The 21,235-nt window shown below is 40.1% G+C and overlaps 1 protein-coding gene across 1 annotated transcript in view; it reads left to right on the top strand.

Annotated features, from left to right (window-relative positions):
* The window catches only part of OSBPL10 (oxysterol binding protein like 10), a 112,279-nt gene that overhangs the window by 82,996 nt on the left and 8,048 nt on the right, over window positions 1-21,235 (top strand). The window contains exons 7-8 of the mRNA XM_009086144.3: window positions 6,529-6,675; window positions 13,186-13,669. Of these exons, the coding sequence (XP_009084392.2) occupies window positions 6,529-6,675; window positions 13,186-13,669 (631 nt within the window). The remainder of the gene's footprint in view (window positions 1-6,528; window positions 6,676-13,185; window positions 13,670-21,235) is intronic.

Raw genomic sequence — 21,235 nt, 5'->3', positions numbered from 1 at the left:
GATTGGTAATAAATTGAACTAATTTCCCCAAGTCAAGTCTGTGTTAGCATGAGGTAACAGGTGAGTGATTTCTTCCTGTCCTTAACTCAACCCATGAGCCTTCCATTGTATTTTCTCTCTCCTGCACAGCTGAGAAAGGGAGTGAAAGAGTGCATTTGGTGAGCACCTGGCTTCTAGCCAGGGACAGCCCACGACAGCCAGTAGCATGGCAATATGTTGGTCTGTATATAAAATACTTTTATAAGTTCAGCCTACTGCACAAGCTACATTTGATCACTGCTGATGAGGGATGGGTACAGTAAGCTTGCATGCTTTTCTGCCAAGTGCATGCTACAGTAAGTGCAATTAAGTGTGTGGTGTCCAGTGGAAGAAGACAAGTGGCACATGCAAGTTAGTGCAGTTATGTCACTTCTGATCCAGTGACAAGCTCTGCAGAAGCTAACAGGTCATTATATGCTACTACTTTGGGGTGTTCTTACTGTATGTGCTTTACAAAAAGAATTCTAACTTTAGTATTGAAACTGGTAGAAATCTTATGGGGCCCCTTTCTCAAATTAGTGTAAATGTGCTAAAGCTCCCTGACCTTATGGAGTTATATTTAATCTTACACCCACAGAAAACCTGCTTGCAAGCTCTCGAGTTACACAAATGCAAGTGCAAATGATGCTTGCAAACCTATGCTGCTACTGAAGGCAATCTGAAAATCAAAAGGAGGCCTTTGACTTTTATATGCACTAATAGGGACCAAAGATAATTAGAGGACTAGGTGGAAAATACGACAATCCTTGTCTAGTTTGAGAAAGCTAGTTCTGTTTAATATTTCTTCCAACTTACTCCGTCTTTCTCTTGATGCAGACATGTTTTGTAAATAGGGTTTTTTTTGCAATCTTTTGCACATTTTTGAACATAGAAGTACTTAAAGAATAATTCCCTTGGAATATTACAAAATGCTGTGTTTTTTATCTGGGTGTTTTAAGTTCCTAAGATTCATCCTCTTGCTCCTGACTACAGTCCTTTTTATAGTACATAAAAATGTTTTCATGCCTAAATGAAGATTCTTAGAGTGCTTTTTTTGTAATTATATGAAGAACATGAGGTCCTTGGTGTGTGCCTGATATCTCAGGATATACATGGTCTGATCAGAGGGAAAGTCTGGAGGTAGATTGACCCTTGGTGGAAGGGGAACAGGTTAAGCAGCACTTAAGCTGCACCTATGGAGCTCCAGGGTCTCTAACAGGTTATGGAATTTGGGAGAGGTTTGTGTAGACTAGAGGGAAGTGAATGTCATTCATTTTTTTAAAAAGGGCAAGAAGGAGCTCTCAGTGTTCTGGTAACATCTGGCGTCCTGCAGGTTTGTCAGCCTTTCCTCAAACCTTGAGAAGGTGGTGGAACAAGTAACCCTGGAAGGTATCTCCAAACACATAAAGGACAATGAGGCAATTAGAAGTAGTCTTAATGGACTTCCAAAGGGAAAATCATACTTAACCAGCATGATAGCCCTCACATTGGTAGTGACTAGCTTGGTGCTTTATGGGGAGAGCAGTGGATGTTGTTTGCTTTAATATTGGTAAGGTTTTTGACCCTGTCTTCCCTAACATCCTCACAGAACAACCCAGCCCAGAGGGTTGTGATCAGTGGTACAGGATCCAGTTGGAGGCCAGTCACTAGTGGTGTACCTCAGGGGTCCAACTGGGACCAGCACTGTTCCACGTCTTCGTTAATGACCTGGATGATGATGCAGAGTGCACTCCTGAGAAGTTTGTAGGCGGTGAAAAACCTGGGAGGAGTGGCTGATGAGCCAGGGGGTTGTGCTGCCATAGAGAGAGAGAGATCTTGGCAGAGAGAGAGAGATCTGGACACAGAGGATTCTCTTAAAGATAAGCTCAGAGAAGTGCCAGTTCCTGTCATCTGGAGGATATTTGAGAGTAAACTCTTGCACCAGTACAGGCTGGAAGCCATCTGATTGGAAAGCAGTTCCTGCAGAGATCTTGGGGGACAGCAAGCTGACCATGAACTAACAAAAATGGTTTTGTGCCCAGCAGCTTCTTGGGCTGCATTAGGAAGAGTGTTGCCATCAGGTTGAGATCCTTCCCCTTCTCTTGGCAGAGGTGAGGCCACAGCTGCAGTATTGTGTGCAGTTCTGGGCTCCCCAGTGCAAGAGGGGCATGGAATTATTGGGGTAAGTCCAGCACAGGCACCAAAGATGAGGAAGGTTCTGGAGCATCCTTTCCATGAGGAGGATCTGGGAGAGCTGGGACTGTCCAGCCTGGAGAAGAGGAAGCTCAGGGGTATCTTATCAATGTACATAAATACCTCATGGGAGTGGAGAACAGGGAGACAGACTTTTCTCAATAGTGCCCAGTGGGCAAGAGGCAAGAGGCAGTGGGCACTTGGAAGTGAATCTGAACACCAGCAAATGCACTTCTGCTGTGGAGAGCATTGAACACTGGCATGGGTTGCCTAGAGAAGTTGTAGAGTTTCCATCCTTGGAGATAATCAAAACTTAGCTGGGCAGCTGGTTCTATCTGCACCTGCTTGAGCAGTGTAAGGAACAAGAAGATACCAAGAAGTCTGTTCTAACCTAAATGAGACTCTGATTCTGTGTGTTCCTTTCTTCCCCTCAAAAAACTAACCAAGATGAGACCCAGGTCATTCTTGAATGTGTTGTTGCATTGTATGGTTGTGAAGTATGTTGGAAAGTGAAGCTCTGAGCAGTTAATTTGAAAAATTAACTTGTGGAAGAAGCTGTAGAAGGGACAGAGGCACATTTGCCCTTTCACAGAAGTATAGCTTTCAACTCTGTGATTCTATCCCAGGCTTGTCAGTGTTTTTTTCTAAAAGCATTGTGTTTTTCCTAAAAGCATTTTTTAAAATGCAGAATGTTTCCTTCAGAAACAATTTTTTACCCTTACAGATTTCATCTGTTAAAAAAGAATCAGCATGTTTTCTAATGGAGACTGCTGACTAGAACATCCATTTTGTGTCCTCGCAGATGACCTCTCTAAATTAATCGATCTCAGTTCTAATGCGGTGACCTGTTTAAAATAGCTCTCTGCCGGTGTGTATTTTCATGTCTTTGGCATTTAAACTTTGAAGTGCATCTCTTCCTGGGATTTTTAGAAATTATCTTTTATTTTCTCTTCAGATTTTTCTGAAAAGTGATGGTGCTTCAGCCCAGTATTGGAAACCGATTTTGATTTAAATGATTTTAAATATAAGCCCCTTTTTTGTGGTTGCTTGTAACTGGTTCAGTATTGCATTTCTCAGGGTCAGCACCTAAGCCAGGCTGTGCTGTTCATTCCCCAGCTGGCCAGTGCACAGCTCAATAGCTTTTACATTATGCTCTGACCACACAGGGGTGGAGCAGATCACTGCTTTCCTAGGTCAGTTGTGCAGTTACGTTTTACAGGACGAGGAAAAAATAGTCTGTGTCTGATAATTCAGAAAAGCTGCCGTTAAAGGATAATCAGTCCATATAATCCTTTGCATTCTGCTGAATGCTTACACACTGCATACTACTAAACTGCACGCTATTTTCATGGATTGAAAAAGAATTAAAGACTGGCTGAACTTTTATGACACTTCAAAGATACATTAGCTTTGTATTTTGTGACTGCATGTGTCCACTCAACACGGTGTGGTTGTTACGTGCTTACCTGTTGGTTTTAGAAAGTGTGTTAGTTAAAGAAATATGTGTTAGTTAAAGTTAGTATGCTCCTAAAAACCTATTTAGTAGTTATGTAGAACAGCTAATGAGGAGAGAGGGAAATATAGAAAGGATATTGCTTTCTGAAGATGACTGCTCTTCAGTTCCTGTAGCATGAATTGTAAACTGCTTCCTTAAATTCTTTTCCTTGGAAAGTGAGAAAAGCGCAGTTGTCTGCATGTCATTCACTGAAGGTCACCAATGTGTTGATGACTGTAATAGCAGAGTTGTGGTTTTTTTGGTGTCCTTGCACAAGTCCTTACAATAGGGATAGTTAAGGTAATTGAGATTTTAGTCTTTACAGTGTACTAATTAAACACGATTGATCTTAATGCTACATTGTGCTCATCCTCCCTGATGATCAGAAAGACTTTCATTTAGAACAGCACAAATGCTACTTTAGTGAGCACCCCAAGTGTCCATAGGGTAGCTTGCTCTGACCGTGGATGTTTTGCAGGGTAGCAGAGAGGGGTAATTTCACAGAATATTCTGAGTTGCTTGCTGTTTTGTTAGTAACATTTAAGAGGCAAGGAAAGCCTAACAACTATTTCATCAAGAAAGAAGGAAAGAAGGAATTCGTGGCCCTGGGTTAATGTGCAATCTTTACGAGAAAAAGAAAATTCTTAGTATGTCATTTAGTCTGCAGACTGGTAATGGGTAATTTGTTTGTTTTCTGATGCTGTTAGCAACTTAAGGCTCTGCAGCTGTTACATGTTAATGTAAAAGGATGTTACCTGCTAGCATGTTCTTTTTCTGTCCTCTTTCTGTCTCCCACTTGCACACACTCACACAAATTTGTGCCCCTTCCCCTCCCTCCTGGAGAACCGCCGATCAGGATATCCTCTGGGAACAGCAGCACCATTTCCCAGTTGGAGCTGTGTGCATTTAAGCTCACTGATCTCAATGCCATGTGACTGGAAACGCAAGGAGCAGATTGCCATCCGGTGCACACTCTCCAACCCCTCAGATAGCAAAAAAAAAAAAAAAAAAAAGAGGGGGTGGCAGTGAGGAGGGGAGGTTCCCTTGCTTTTTTTGTAGCGCTGTTAATTCCTGCTGGAGCTTGTTTGCCGCAAGCTCGGTTCATGGCAGTAACAGAAGCAGCAGAGCCTATTCGGTAGCTTAGTGCTCTCAATGAGGTCAAGCTGGATCAAAGGGAAGCCTCCTGTGGAAGCATCTCCTGTAAGTTCTGATACTGCTTTTTCCCTGCTACCTCCAAATAAATCATAGCCTGTACGACTCTGCCAGACTTCAGTGCTTTATCCCTCCCCGACTGATAATTTTGTGTGAGGTTGTCAGGTTTTATGTTAATTGAACTTGTCAGTGAGGCGTCAGTTGGGTAATAATGCTGTGCATTTTGGGAGAAAAGGGCTTATCTTCTCTCCTTTTATTTTCCAAGGGAGTGGGAAGAAGAAAGTGTGGTTTTGTCCTTTTGAAAAGCTCCAAGCTGTTGAGGTTACAGCTCACCAGATTCTGTTTTATGTAATCTACATATTCTACTTACTAAATAAAGCAACTGTAAAGTGTATTACAGATGTCATTGGGCTTCACCATAGAGGTATTATTTTAGGAATAGCTATCTAAACATTTAAGTAATTAAAAAAAATAGAGAAAGTACTTTATTCAAATCTTGGAAACCTCCGTAGTAACTTAATTTCAAAGAAACTCTCCTTACACAAGCTGCAGTTCACCTGAGGGGTCTCTAATGTGATCATTCAGAAATATTCCTTTGAAACCTAATTCTGGATATTAGCTGGTTTTAGTGAAACTTTTCAGTTGCGTAGGCTTCCACACTGAGATGAAAAATTTCTTGTTTTATGTAATGAGCTAGCTGTTCCTGCAGAAATGCAATTTAGCATGAAAGAATGCTAACTTTTACAGGGAGTGTTGTCTCATTTACAGCATGGAATCTTTGGGCTATAATGACATGCTGGGCTGTAATTTTTCATCTACATAACCCAGTTTTTTTTTCCCCTTGAAGTACAAAAAACTTACTTGAATACATATCTGGAAGGCTTGCAGAGTGGTTTCAATGGCTTGAACAAAGTAACTACCACCTGTTTGGATTATTGTTAGTTTATGCATTGTAAACCCTGAGGAAAAATAAAATATCACAAGTCATTATCCCATTTGCTGTAAAGTTCCTCTTGAAGGGACTGCCATGGTGCCTGTGTGTTGATATTCAGCTTGTATTTTTGGAAACTCAGCAGCACGGGTGTTGTGCTGTAAGGTGATGAAGTCTTGCAGTAGTTATAAAGAGTTATGGTACTGCTCTGCTTCCCAAAATCTAAATGTCTTTGGATTTTTTTCAGAGGTGTGTTCTTTAATTATAGTTGTCTTTTTATCCTCTTTAGTTAACATCTTGACTTTATTAAATATCTGACTTTGAAATTTGATAGAGAAAGGAAAAAACCTATGAAATCGGGTCATGCAGCATCTGTGTATGACATGAATATTTGCTGGGGAGATTTATGAAACAAACTTGAAGACTCATTTTCAACTGCATATTTCTTTTTAATGAAAAGATAACTTGTTACTTAAATATGCTATGAGTTTTATCTGACATGACTGCAGTATAAATATGAGAAGAGAATGTGTAAATTAGCATCTTGTACTTAGTACTCTCATTCTGAGGAAAGGGTCAAAATGCTTTATGAACCCATGACTGGATTTTTTATTTATTTTGACCTTGTGTCTTTTCTTGGCTTTAACAGAGACTGTTTTCAGTTCCATCAAGACAGCTCCATTTCCAAACATATATAGAGGGGGGAAAATACCCATTCTCTGTCTTTTTGTCCAGATGGTGACATTTCTTTTCATTTCAGCATTCAGCTTCTGAGTTGATCCTAGTTGAAGATGAAATGACAGATACTGAAGATAATGAAGAGGAGGATTTAGGAGTCATGGATGATCAACGCAGTGTAATTCTCCATCTCATCTCTCAGCTCAAACTTGGCATGGACCTTACCAGGGTATGAACACTGTATCTCTTTTATATTTTTTCACTGTTGTTTTTTCTTCTCATCCTTCTGTGTGTTCATGTGCACAGCCAGTTATTGTGAGTGTGTTTTGCTCCTGTGGACAGTGAAGTTTTCCTCTTTATAAAAATGTGGCCCTTGAGAGCCATGGAGTGCTGTCTCTTGCTAGGCAGGCTTTCACATGAAGTGGCCACATCAGATATTTTAGAAGTGGAGGGTGAAGGAAGGAAAAAAAGAAGAAGAAAAATCCTTCAGAACTCTTGCTTATTTTTTTGCAAGTCTTTCAGAGCATTACTTTCAGAGTAACCATATGTTGTGTATGTAACCCACAAGTATGTCAGGGTGCACTGGGGGTTTGAAGAACAAAAATGGCAATTGTATGGATGAAGGATATACGTGTTCACATAACTGCTTTGTGGGTTGGATTCCATTTAATTGCAAGTCAGCTTCAAAAAAACCCCATCATGGTAAAGAAATTACAGTCTTCAGTCTTCAGTTCTTGTCAGTGTTGAGCAGCTCACCAGTTCAACCTTCTGTACATTCTTATGGTTGTAGAACCAGTATTGTCACAAGCTTATCCATACTGATAGGAGCAAAGAAATTACAGTGTCTGAGAAATTTTCCCTTCTCAAACTCCTTGGAGTTTGGGAAATAAGGTAGATGTTGAGGAAGCAAGGAGTGCTTCTTTTTGAATAGTCTGGTATTCCAGTGAAACCTTCTCATGGGGCTTAATCAAGGAGATGTTTGTAAATATGTGGAATATTATTCCTTGCACAAAGGTTTTCTACTTAAAAATCACCCTAATAAAACTCCTGTTGTCCACTTTTCATAAATGAGAGTTCATTCTGACACTCCTCACAAGTAATACAAAGTTTGGAAGGACCAGAGAATTTCTCTGGCACATGAAGTAGTTTTGCAGGAAGTTATTTTCATGGGAATTTTGATATTCTGAAGAGTTCATCTGCTTTTCTTTTTTTAACATTTTAATCAAAAACTATAAATTTTATACAAAATAAAAATTTCTCAATATAGTTTTTCCTGCTCCCTCTGGAACAATTGTTAGTGTTTTAAAATAATTACAATATTAAGACTGAGCAATCCTGTGTTCTGTTGCTGAGTAGCTGCACAGAAATGAATGCTTTATTCTAAATAAAATGAAAGTTTCATAATTTCATTTTGAATAATTTATATCTTTCACTTTTTAGTATGTCTGGGGTTATATACAGTTCATTTTTGGTTTTGTTTTTCTTACGTTCTCACTTTTTCTTAGCTCTTCCTCTTTTCTGTGTTTTTTTTCTAAGGCTGTCTGAAGTCTGTAATGTTCAAACTAGGCTAAGATTTCTTATCCTTGGCTCTTCTGTCTTCAAAACATTTTGTCTTTGGCAAAAGACAAGATTTTTCTTTCCTGATTTTCACTGTCATCATCTTGTCATGGCAGAGTAGGCAAAACCCAGACACACAGTTAATGTAAGTAAGAGAAATTCCTGTAAATAAAAGTAGACACTTACAAGAGAAATATGAAGGTAAATATATATATATATGATAACCTGTTTCTTACCTAGTGTTCTTAGAACAAAGTTTTTAAAGATAATGATAAATGTTGAAATGAGAAAAGGAACAGGCATATGGCAGAGTTAGATCTGTTTGTAGTCTGTGTGATGCATGAATACACATATGATAAGTATTAATGAGACATGCCACATGTGCACATCACTTTTCTGCCCATTTTGAGGATTAAAAAAAAAAATACAGGACAGCTGGCTGCTTTTTTTATCAACTTTGCTTACTGACATGAGGCCCTAAGGGCCGCTGACATGTGACAGTAAAGCTGGGTTTGTTGGCTGCACATCTTCCCATTTTTCATTATTCTTCTGAAAGTCAGATTTCAGAGCACCTTGGTGCTCATCACCTTCTGGTGGAAGTGGTTGTGGCACAGTAGTTGCTAATATCAGAGGATGCTTTTACATGTTTCCATTTTCCTGTGCTATCTTCCCTAGGGCTGTGTCTTTGATTCATTCTGAGAGCTGTTGATTGCTGCATGATACTCACATGAACAAACAGCTTTTCTGAGCCCTTGGTGGTTTGGGGTTCTGGATGCATGAGCATTACCTTCACATTCCATATCACAGGAAACAGCATCTTACCCTAATGTTAGCCATGGCCTTGCCTGTGCTGACAGCAGTTTCCCACAGTGAAGACAGCCACATTTAATGATGTGGAGGTGCTTCACTTCTGGAATGTGTCATACTGCTTTGCCTTTTAGAGAGGAGTTAAGGAGTGAAAACTGCTGTGAAGGAGAACACCTGCAGTGAAGTATCAAATCTGTGTGGAGATTTGCTAAAACAAGCTAAACTTCATGGTGGCCAAATAGACTTCAAGAGCTGCTGGAGAGAACTGGGTGGGGAGCAGTTCAGAGCAGCAGAATGTGGTACATAACTTACGCTTCAGACTGGGATGGGACTTTCAGCCTCATTTAAAACTAGAATTGCTGGGGAAAAAATAAGTTTCTAAATTGTTCTTCAGACTTTTAAAAAATGAAAAATAGTGCCAAAACCCACTGACAGTCTTTGTTGGCAAATGGCATCTAATGGATTGCAGTTAATGCTAGCAGCTTGTACAGATGGGTGATCACTCCCCTGCATTCCCTTACCTTCCTTTACACAATTAATATGTGCTAAAAATAAAGGGTTGCCATTCTTTGTAAAAGAGCTGCCAGTAATTCTGCAGAATTTCAGGCTGTTGTAAAATAGCATTGTGGTGTGTTCACGATGTCATAAGTCTTTACTTTGCTTGCCAATATTCTTTTACCTTGCAGTTTTAAAATGTAAGTGGCATGAAAATAGCTTGTTTTATTCCCACAATGACACAGAGGACAGTGAAAAGAAACCTTTTACACCTCTAAGAGAAGGATATCTCAGTATGAGGTACCTTGGCTGGATTTCTGAAAGAATTAGGGAATGATGCTGACACCCATGTTTTTCCTACAGTAAATAATAGTGGGGATAAATATCTCTATTCTGAAGACGTTGTGCTCATTTTTCTCAGTTGCATTCAGATCTTATTAAGTGAATTCAAACCTAGGAGGTTATAATCAAGTTTTCAACCAGTATTGTCTTTTTAACCTCAATGAAAATGGAAGAATGCCTCTTAAACTGCTTTCTTTTCATCTAAAACCTGAGCGAGAGTAAGAATAGATTGTTCTAACTGTTTGGAATGCAGTGAGGTGATTTTTTTTGCTTCAGACTTCAGCAACTTGGTATTTATTCTAGAGTGTTTCTTTTGTCCAAATGGTTGTCATGCTGGCATTTTCTCAAAGGAAAAAAGTAGTCAGACTTCTTATGCAATTAAAAAAAATAAAAAATTCATAGTCCTGTCCAAAGCCAGTATAAAGAATATGGGTGCTAAGTGTATTTTTTCTGGACACTTCATTATGTCTGGCTGCAGAAGAGTTGAAAACCTCATTCCTTTAAAAGCTGGAGTGCTAGCACAAGTGCACAACAGCCCAGTACTGGCAAGGAGAATGCTGTGCACTTGCAAATTTGTTTATTTCTATTTTTCTTATTTCTGCAGAAATAAAGGTAGGGCCAATCAAAAAATTGATTGGTGTGATTTTTTTTTTTTTTTTTGCTATATTAGTGTGTGGTGGTGTTGCCTATTGAAACTTTGAGGCTATGAGATTATTTAATAAAAGGCAATGTTGTGTAGGCATATTTTGTAATACTGCAGTTTTGTAAGCTTTAAAACTCAACTATTTTTATTTCATAGTTCTGTCTCCTTGTGTGGAAACAATTCAGTTATTCAGTACATCCTTTCTTGCCACAATTAAGGATGTCGTTTCCAGCTTAGTTGGGCTTTTAAAGTGAGATCATTTGAGCTGGAGTTCAGGCCTTACTCAGATTTTAAATTGATTCTTGAAACTCAGTAGTTGGGAGTCCAGTGATTCATCACATCACATTTAGTGGCAGTGCTGGTGTAGCTGTGTTAAGCAAAGCACCCATCTAGGACTTAAGAGAGGAGGTACCAAGACTCTATGACCACGACAATGGGATGAAACCACAGTCCTAGTGTTTTACCATAAAATGTGCATCATCTGAAGGATGGTCTGCAGTTTTCTTCTCCTCTGTTCGTGCTAATAAAGGTCACTGTCTTTAGAGAGAGGCTCTTGGACATAGTGTGATGCAGAGTGCTGTTTATTCAAATGAGTTTGCCCTTTCAAGTCTCTGCAGTGAACTCACAAAGGCACTACTGGTATTTCTAGACAGAGGTTACAGGAGAATTTTTGGTATGTTTTGCTGTCACTTTCCCCTCTGGTAACCTGATCTTTTAGTGTATAATTTATATTAAAATGAGATCCTGAATTGAGGATCTCAACTGCTGAATTGCATTTTCTTAAAGATTATAATGGATAATGAATATCTGGTCAGAATGAGAATGCTGCAAACAAGATGGAATTGTTTAAAGAGCTAAAAACTAAAAAAACTCTACTGGCTTTCCACTTTGCCTTCAAAGTTTTGGGTTTTGCTTTTGAAAACCAATCTCCTCAGCCTGCCACTGTCACACCACCAGGACTGTAGGCTGTCTTTAGCACTCAGTCTGTCACACATAGTGTAAAATTAAGGTCCTCCATCATTCAGGGCCTCCATAGGTTGGTAGCAGAAATCATGTGGAGTCCTCAAGGCTTAGAGAGTAGAGTCAGAGGAATATTACAGATGGAACTTTGCTTGATTTATATCTAAACTTGTAAAAATTATTAGCCTATAAAGGGCTGTATGTGTGTAAATATAAAATACAGAAGGAGAGAGCCAATAAGCAGATAAGATACCAGACACAGCAGTTCTCTCTTTGCTGGGAGGTGCTGTGGCTTGCTGTGTAGCTGTAAAGACTCTGTTCGAGCCGCTGTGACTGGAATTCTTGTTCCTGTTTACAAGTTCTCTTTGAGAAGGGCTGAATGATTAATAAAAGTTTGAAAGCTTTTATTTCATTATCCATGGTATCCAGAAGGGCTGATCTGTGCTTTGGTCCCACTTAGAATAGCAAGCTGAACCAGCAGGGGGAAAGCAAATGTGTTTGTGACAAACAGTGGCTCCTTGCCTGATGTAAATAACCCTTGCTTTTGGGAAAGGGAAAAAGTAAAACTTTAAAGTGAAAATGCAGTGATAATTTAAAGAGGAAAGCAGAAGAATTGCTGTAATAGAGGACAGCTGGTTTGCATCTGGCATCATTGAGCCACTTGGATTCACATAAGATAGATTTGTATGTGCCAGAAGTTCCCTTTGGTCATGCAAGAGCAATCCTTGAGCTCCCCTGTGACAGACCTGCACAAAGTGGGGAGCATGGGGGGAAAGAAGGGAGAGAAATAAATTATGTCCCTTCGCCCTTGTTTGCCTTGCAATGCCCTCCAGGATGTTTGGCTGGAAACTTCCAGCAAGTGTTATTGTGGAGTGAGCAGCCTTGGCAACATCTGTGTTGCTGGGGAAGGCCCTTGAGACTGTATCCAAGTCTCTTGGGGCTGGCTCCCTCCAGGGCAGACTGCTTAGTGCTCAGCCCCAGGTTTTTTTCTGGGCCCATGGGAGCCTCTCTTTTCCCATGATATGAATGTAATGGTTTGTGCAGTTTTTGTTTCAACTTGTCTGAAATAAAGTGAAGCCATGCAAGGACCCACCACAGTGACATGGGACCATCTGAAACAGAGGGGGTGTGCCATGGGCTTGAGGGAGAGAGGAGATCTTAGGGATGGCAAGGGATTTGGCATGGGAATTGTGGGAGTGCATGACATATGATGACACTCTAGGGCAAATGGGGAGTGCTTTCTGGTCTACAGACTCTTGGGAAGGCTCCTTGGGATGGTTTTATGCTAGGAAATAGACTTGAGATTTGGTTGTGGTTGGTTCCCCATGGGATGGTTTCTTAGAGGCTGGAAGGGACCTAATCCATGTAGAGTGGGTAGTCAGTGGCCCAGGAGTGAAATATGGAACAGAGATGTTTGACAGAAGGGATGGATGTACCCCTTACATTCTCCACCACTTAGAGGTTGGTGATGGGTGCGTTCATATAAAATACTCATCTTCTGGTGGTTTGGGAGGGTGTGCCCCTCCCATTTTGGAGGGTTATCATTAGTTTGGTTTGTTGACATTTGGTGTACATTAGTTTATATCAAAGTATGTTTTTGTGTCCTGTAAACAAAGAAAACAATGGCTGGCTTGTTTACTGAGAGGAGAGGAAAAGGTGGATTTCCATGTGCGTGGAACAGCCCATCCCTGTTGTGTGAGCTGCTCCTGAAAGTCATAATGAAATAGGAAGCAGCCTGCATGGGTATCAAGGCCACTGCTTTTTCCTTCACTCATTATTTACACTGCAAAGAAAAAGGGAAAGGGAGGGAAATATGCTATCCCAAAATTTGGCAGGGTCAGAATTACAGCTGTCCTAACTGTTCCCTCTCCCCCTTTCCCCTCTGTAGTGTGATCACAGGGAAATCATATATGCCTTTGTCTGCTTTGCATACAGGTAGTGCTTCCAACATTTATTTTGGAGAAAAGATCCCTGCTGGAGATGTATGCAAATTTCATGGCCCATCCAGACCTGTTTTTGTCAATTGCAGCTGGAGCCACTCCCGAGGAAAGAATTATCTGCTTTGTGGAGTATTATCTAACAGCTTTTCACGAAGGCCGAAAGGGAGCAGTTGCCAAGAAGCCCTATAACCCTATAATTGGTGAAACCTTTCACTGCTCATGGGATGTGCCTAGAGATAAAGTGAAAGCATTCAGAACTAATGGTGCCTCCACGGTTTCTAAGGACTCAGCCAAGGAGCTTGGCCAGGACCAGTCTGCATGCTACAAGCTGAGGTTTGTAGCTGAACAAGTGTCTCATCATCCACCAGTATCTTGCTTTTACTGTGAGTGCAAAGAGAAGAAAATGTGTGTGAACGCTCACGTATGGACCAAAAGCAAGTTCATGGGCATGTCAATAGGTGTTTCTATGGTAGGTGAAGGTAAGAAATGTGCTTTTATTCTGCTTTTTTTGAGCTAATATCTCTGGGTGTCAGCAGAAATCCAAATGTTTTCCTACTTGCTCTCCCTCTGACCTTTAATTTGAACCTTATGACTGTTTGCTTTTGTGAAGTTTGGAATTAAAACTGTAGGGTTCACAACCTTTTGCTGTCCAGACAGAATGTGAAATGCACATTGCATCTATAAATGTGTGCTTATAAATTGATGAGACTCTGTTAATTAAATGGCCAGACTTCAGAAATAATTAAGTTATAATAGCAAATGACAAATAATGGCATATTCTGTGAGAACATTTTTGGTCACTTTTAAAGTAATGTGGGATTTGGTGTTCACTATTGAAACAAAGCAATGAGAAGAAACATTTTTGCATAAACCTAACATTTGTTTTTCATAGTTTCTGCAAAGAATCATGATTTCTGTAGTGTTTGCAAAGTTAGTGTATTTTCATAAGCTTTCTAGAAAGTCACATAGTAGAGGTGGGAATCCTGATTTTCTATATCATACACATGCAGTCTGCATTGTGATAAATCCCTGCCCAACTTGAGTTCAGAAATGCAGGGAGTCATAACAAATCCTTAAAGGCTGCTCTGAACTGATGCACACACTTGTACCAGTGTTGACACTGACTGTTAATGCATTGAGATAAGTGTGTTTCTAAGCAATTTAATCCCTTTGGCTGTTTGAGGGTAAGATGCTATGTATGGATTTTAGTGTTTTGTCTTAAATTGTTTTTGGAGTGTAGTCTCAGAAGTACAAAGACAACTTGCTTCTTTTTGTCAGTGTTATGTTAAATACTGTGGTATTAAAGGCAGTAAAAAAGTGGAGTGGGAAATGCAGTGGTTTGGCTTCGCTTATTAATAGCAACAAAATAACTATGGTAAAAAAATACATGTATATTGTGCTATTTCCACTATCTAAAACTAAAGACCAGTGGAAAGGACTACAGTAGCTCCTTCCCTGATGGCAATATATTCCCTTTTTTAATAGAAGAGGCATGAAACCTCCTTACTACTGGTTTTGATACCCTTGTGATAAAGTCTATGTTAGCACAAGTGTTTCCTTCTTCCTGTGACTTAGGTATTTGGCTTTGAATATGGAGTTAAGGAAGTTGGGAAGGGAGTGTCAGAATGGAAACTGGTCTGTGTGTCCCCTGCCTGTACTACTGCCAGCCTGAGTCATTGGCTTAACATTCTGCGTTTTTCTGGTACACGTTCATTTCTAGTACTCTTTTGCTCAGTGAAGGAAACTATTTAATGGAAATAAAATTAAACACAAAGTCACTTATGATTATGTAGGAGTAGGGAAATTTCTTTCTCTTGCTCCTAGCGCACACAGTTCCCTGGGATTGGGGGTGTCTGCTGTGGGGATTATTTAAGACTTCAAAGTCCTGATGTGTCCCAGTTTTGAGAGAGAAAAGGTCTAAGAATTAACTGCTTACTCACCCCAAGGATTGTTGAATGTGTGCTTCTGAGAATAAGTTTCCCTATGCTCTTTCTTTTTTTCATGATCCTGGAGACATCCCAGGAGTGGAGGCGGGCTTTGGGGAACATCTGCAGTAGCAAAGTCTTTTATTCCAAGGTTTGCTGCTGTCTCTGTGATGTGCATGCTGGGAGGAAGTCTGGGTTCACCAGTTTATAGTTACCATTCATCTTTTTGTTCCTGTAAGCAGTGCAGGAGCAGGGACATTCACAGTGGCAGCATTTCTGGGAAGTGATGGAGGCATTTCAGTACAGCCCAAGCATTTCTGTTGCATGTTGAGGGCAGCAATGGGCAGCAAGAAGTTGTACCACTAAGGATTTTCTGTTGTCTGAAAACAGCAAGCCAAAGCCTGACAGCCTCAGTTTAAAATGCCAGCTTTGCAGTGCTGTTCCTTCACTTGAAACTGCACTTTCTTTAATTTCTTTGTTTATTTATTTTAGGTCCAGGGAAGTCTTCCTGATTAAGTTGGTGTGTGGATTTGTCAAGCTGTGCAAAAATTAGAATCAACTGCAGATGCTTCTTGCTTCTTTCTTATGTGCTGCATAAGTATAAATTCTGTAGTAGATTGAGGTCAGTGTGAGTACCAGGGAATAGATTGCTGAACCAACAAAAAGGAGCTGTTGGACTAAAAGTGTGGAAAACCTAAGCCTGTATTTACGTGCCTAGTAATGCAGGGCCCAATTTTTGTAATGTGAAATATAATTTGAAAATTTTTTCCTTGTGTTTAGGGACATGCTAGAGTTGCAACATTTCATATGGGGTGAATTAGTCTAGCAAAGTTAATGAGTTAGGCTGTGGAAAGGTGCTGATAGTCATAGAATCCATATGAAGCTACTCAGGGTGGGTAGAAACTAAAGTTAGCTCCTTGGAGAAACTTTCACACACCAAGGTTGGCTAGTAAGGTTGTAGAATCTTATTTTAATATTTTAAAAACAGATTAAGTGAGTTTCTGGGGAATGAAGTATCTCTGATCCTACTTTTGATGAGATACAAATTAACATCTCATGGATCATCAAAATCTCTGGGTTTTCATTGTTGTGGGGTGTTTTTGCTACTGTGCATCGAATGACCAAACTAATCATGTGCTATTGTTGGGATTTTGTCTTGTCTCTTTCTCCTTTCTTTTTGAATTTCCCCTCATTATGAGCATTCAGCCCTTTTTTTTGCCAGTTGCTGGAGTTAAATTGCATTCGTGTGGGGGCCTTTCATTTTTTGTAAGACCAGAAAGGACTGTAGATGTGGCATCATGTTACTTGAAAGACAGTTTCTTTGATGCCTCTAATATACCTGTGTCCATTTTGAGACTTGGGTTAAATAATTCTGCTGTTGGTTCAATATTAGGTTCATTATACTGCAGATTAAATCTGTACTAATTGGTATGTGAGAGGGGAAAAAACATCCTTCCAGACAAAGTGTTAGAGAACTGTAATTAATGCTTTGGATAATTTACTGGTTGTGAGTGACCATCTTGTTCTAGTCAGATATGAATCACAACAGTTCTATTTGACCAGGTTGCCCAGAGACATTGTGGATGCTCTGTTCTTGCAGGTTTCCAAGGCCAGGTTGGATGGGGCTGTGAGCAACCTGGTCTAGTGGCTGTCCCTGCCCACAGCAGAGGGTTTGGAACAAGATGATTTTTAAGGTCCCTTCCAACACAGGCCATTCTATGCTTCTGTGACGATGACCAGAAACTTCATTGTAGCCTAATGTTGAATACAAGCAACTGTGGTGCTTTTGCAGAAATAGCCAACTGCAGTAGAAAGAAAGAAAGTAGAAAGTTGTACTGAATTTTTGGACCTATAGTGTGTAAGGAATATGGTAATGGTAATGTGTCTGTGGAGGCTTTAAATCATATTTTTATAGCAAGTCCTTAGATGTATAGAGCACATTGCTTTTTATTAGAAGCTGACATAGAATGTCATGGAAGCACAAAGGTTTATAAAGGAATTTAAAGAATTCGGGGATTTAAGGATGGTATGGTCTTGGCACACAGTGGCTACAGCTCAGTGTCTCAGTGGTGTGATTTTTTGTGTGTGTCACACCTCAAAGTGACTAAGATTTTTTTTTTCTGTCTGTGTTTTTTGTTTGTTGATTCAAAGTAAGTATCAGTTGCAGAGATGCAGAACAATTGGGAGAGCACTGCTGGAAATCCACGTGGGGAGCTGTTTTATATGCTAGCCTTTCTTCATCTCTGGTTATGAGTGGTCTAAATCTGGCTTGCTAATGAAATCTTGGAATTTTTCTTTGCTGTATGACAAAGTAGTCAGCACTGAGTTTCCTCATGAGAAAGCCACCCAGAATAGAAAAGAGGGTATTTTTGCATAAAAGACCTTAGGTTGCATGTGCAGTCCCTAATTCTGGTTAATGTTAATAATGTACTAATAAAAGAGTGAGGGAGGAGATGAGGCTCCCTGTAATGAACAGGGTCACATTAAGATTTAAATTAGCAAAGGATGAGAAAGTCAATATAAATATTTAATGGTTTTTACATGGTCCATAGGATCTTTAAAGGGATACTGGTTGTAGGGTAAGCGTGCTGTGGTGAGCACACCTCAGTGTCAGCTGTGCCCGTTCCTTTTCTGCTTTTGGATTTTGGTTCAGAGCAGCAAAATCCAACAAAAAGTGTCATCTTTGATTTATGGGTTAATTTTGCAGAGAGCATAAAGTATATTTAAATGGATTGCTCTGTATTGTCAAGAGGCTAGTTACATCTGATGTTTTCACTTCTGCTATTTTAAATGTTTTAAAAAGTAGGTATAGGCTTCCAAAAATTATTTTTTCTAAATTGAAATCAACTTGAAAAGATCTGATAGGCAGGTAAAAGGTTCAGTGCTCTTTCCAGGGTAAATTTTAAAAAAAGCAATTAATGTTTTTTCCTCTCTTTTTTTTTTCTTCTGTTCAAATACATATGTATTAATAGATACACAGGCCTTATAATTTCTAGTACTGAGAAATGAGTGACTTAAAATTTATCAGTCCCAAAGCTTGATTGCTCCATGCAATTAGAGCTACCTAAGTATTTCCCTAAGTACTCGTTTTCATGTTAATATTTTTAGCCCAGTGTTTTTAGAAGCATTTTCATATAGCATGGCACTCATTACTTAATTTAGCAAATGGTTCCAGTCTTTGAAAAATGAGCAGTTCTCAGCACAGCTTCCTGGAAGGTTTGAGACAATAAGAGCCCAGTCCTGGCCTTTCCTGTTTTCCTGTGGGCATCTGGGCAGCTGGTGATGCAAAACACCCGTGCAGGGCTCATCCTGCACGTAACTTGCTCCTCTCTGTGTGTTGTGAGAAACACAGACAGGGTGAAGAGCTGCTTAAATGGGGAAACTGCCCCAGGCCCCTGGTGTCCCACGTGCCATTTGTTGTTCAGATTGATCTCCATGCAGGCAGTGGGAAGCATTAAATCCCACATGTCTCTTCTGCAGCTTATTGATCCAGAGCCTCCTCTGGGGTTTTTTGTCAATATGTGTTACTGGGAAATCAATTCACAAAGCTGTAGCATCAGTGAGGGACATGTAAGAGTCAGACTGGGAGAGGGATATGCCAGGCCCATCGCTTCCTTTAATGCAGGCTGAGGGGTCATGGGTAGGGCTGTGACTCTGAATACATTGCTGCAGTCAAAAGGAGGAGTAAATGGTGTTGAGGACATTTCAAGGGGGAATTTCAATAGCCTGCAATTCACCCTTCTCTGTAGCATTTTTTCCCCACCAAACCAGATTACTAAATCTACTCTTCCTCCCAGAGTACTGGTCTGGTGTATTCTTCCTTGTGTAATTGTTGCCTATATATACTTTAGGTTTTTTTTTTTTTTTAAGGAGTTGGAAATTTTTGAAAGAACTCTGATATGAGAGGAAAAAACTAAAAATGGGGGAATATTCTACAGCTTTTCATGTGTATTTACTTACAGCCATTTTCACACTAAACTTGAATCATCCCTTACAGCAGGGAAGCAAAGGAAGAAAAATAGCTTGTGTATTTTCCAGCGGTTGTTTTTAAAGATCAGTTGCAGTGTAATGATTATAAGCAGATGTAAAAATGTCACATTGTAAAGTAACTGTTGGCTTTCAATTAATTGTCTCTTAATTTCTCAAGATTGACACTTCGCAGGGTGGGGGTTACTTCAAATTGTGGTATCTGTTACAAATGTTGAATCTAAGTGTAATTTTTGTCTTCCTCTCCCCTAAGGGAGCACAGGTCTCTGTTCAGAAGTGGTGGAGCAGACACAGTGTTTGTGGTGCTTCATTTAAACGAGGTTTTGCATGTGGGCTCTGCGAACAATGGAATGCAAAACAGTCGTGTTAATACTAAAAGTATTATCAAGTCATGGGTATTTCAGATCTGCCCTTTAATCTCTTTTAGACTCTAATTATGGAGCTAGAGTCACATTTCAAGTGAGATAGTGCTTCATTAAAAAATGTATTTATTCAGGTGTTCAAGGAATTCAGAAAATATGCTGCTGGGTGCTAAAAATACTGCCAAGAGAGCTGGGATCAGTTTTTAATATCTAACCTGCTGTGGTGGTTAAATATTTACATTGAAGGTCACTGCTGCTGTTTGCTCTCCACTTTAAATGTGCTTGGCAGCACTGCGGCTCCGAGCCCCTCCCACCTGAGCAGGGAGAAAAAGCTCTTGATCCCATCAGGGGGACAGAAGCAAACCTGTACTGACCCATAAGGAAATTGTTTTTATCATATCAGTTTCCTCTCATGTGAGGAACATCACATACAGTGGCCATCAGAGGATGGGAGAGGGAGGGAGACTTTTTTCAAGGGCATGTAGCTACAGGAAAAGGGGTAATGGCTTTAAAATGAGAGTAGGTTTAGGTTAGATAGGAGAAAAAAATTCTTTACTCTGCTGGTATTGAGGTGCTGAAACAGGCTGCCCAAAGAAATTGTGGATGCGCCATCCCTGGGAGTGTTCAAGGCCAGGTTGGGTGGGGCTCTGAGCAGCCTGGTCTGGTGGAAGGTGTCACTGCCCATGGCAGGGGGGTTGAAACTCAATGATCTTTAAGGTCCCTTCCAACCCAGGCCATTCTGTGACTCTACAATTGTTTTTAATTAACTTAATGCTGTCAGAGCATCCCTTTAATGAGTTTGATAGCCAGAGTAGTTTTTTGAGTATAAGTTATTCCTGTGTGCATGTCCAGGGTGAGTTGGGTAGTTCAGCCTTCCTGCAGTGTGTTCAGCTGGGATGTCTGTGCAGGTGTGAAACTGAGGAAGCTTGAGGCAAAAAGTGTGTGTGTGTTCTGGCTGTGTCCTCCTGGCCTTTCCCTGCTGGTGAGGGCTGAGCTCATGACATGAGGAACTTGTAGCTTGCCAAGACTAAATGATTCAAGGTCCTTTTAAGACATGGCTTTTCTGTGTGCTTTTGCACTCCCAGCTCCTTGTGTCAGAGCTGCTGGAGTGGACATGCTGGCTGTGTCGCTGCTGGGAGGCTGAGGTTGCAGAGGTTCTGAGAACAACTGCATGAAGCTGTTCTGGTTTGCAAATGTTTTCCTGTGAAATAGTTCAGAAGGCAGAAGTGACAAATTGCAGAGTTTCCTTTGCCTGTATTTAGTTTTGTTAGCTGGAGCCTATATTCAGGGCTAAGATCAGGGCTCCCTCAGAGCTCTGTGCTTTTAATTTTGAGTGTGCTTTAATTTAAATTTGTGTTTCCATGCAGTGTTAAAGGCATATTTTCATATTGGCAAGCAGTAGTGTTGTGTTCTTGTTTAATGCTTTTTCTTCATTAAATGTGAGATCACTTTGAAAAAGTAGTGTTAGTATTCCCTTAAACAGATAGCTTAATCAATACCACTAACAGTGTGTTCTTCCCCTGCCTGCCCCTGGGTGAAGGCAAATGGGCTTAAGATTATCTTGCTACTAAACAGATACTATTACTGTGTCAAAAGAACTTTCCTTTCTTTTTTTTTTTTCAAATATTTCTGGGTTGTGAGTTCTTTCACAGGTTATTTTCAGTCCCTGTTGTGAAAAAATATTTTCAAAGCTGTCATTTTTGCCTTTAGGCAGTTAGTAAATGGGACACAAAAGACTGTAAAACTCTAGTAAAAAATACACTGCAGACAT

This window comes from Serinus canaria, chromosome 2, assembly GCF_022539315.1.
Source record: "Serinus canaria isolate serCan28SL12 chromosome 2, serCan2020, whole genome shotgun sequence".
In the NCBI taxonomy this organism is placed as follows: domain Eukaryota; kingdom Metazoa; phylum Chordata; class Aves; order Passeriformes; family Fringillidae; genus Serinus; species Serinus canaria.
The sequence above is the reverse complement of the archived record's forward strand: the minus strand, read 5'-3'. Positions and strand labels throughout refer to the sequence as shown.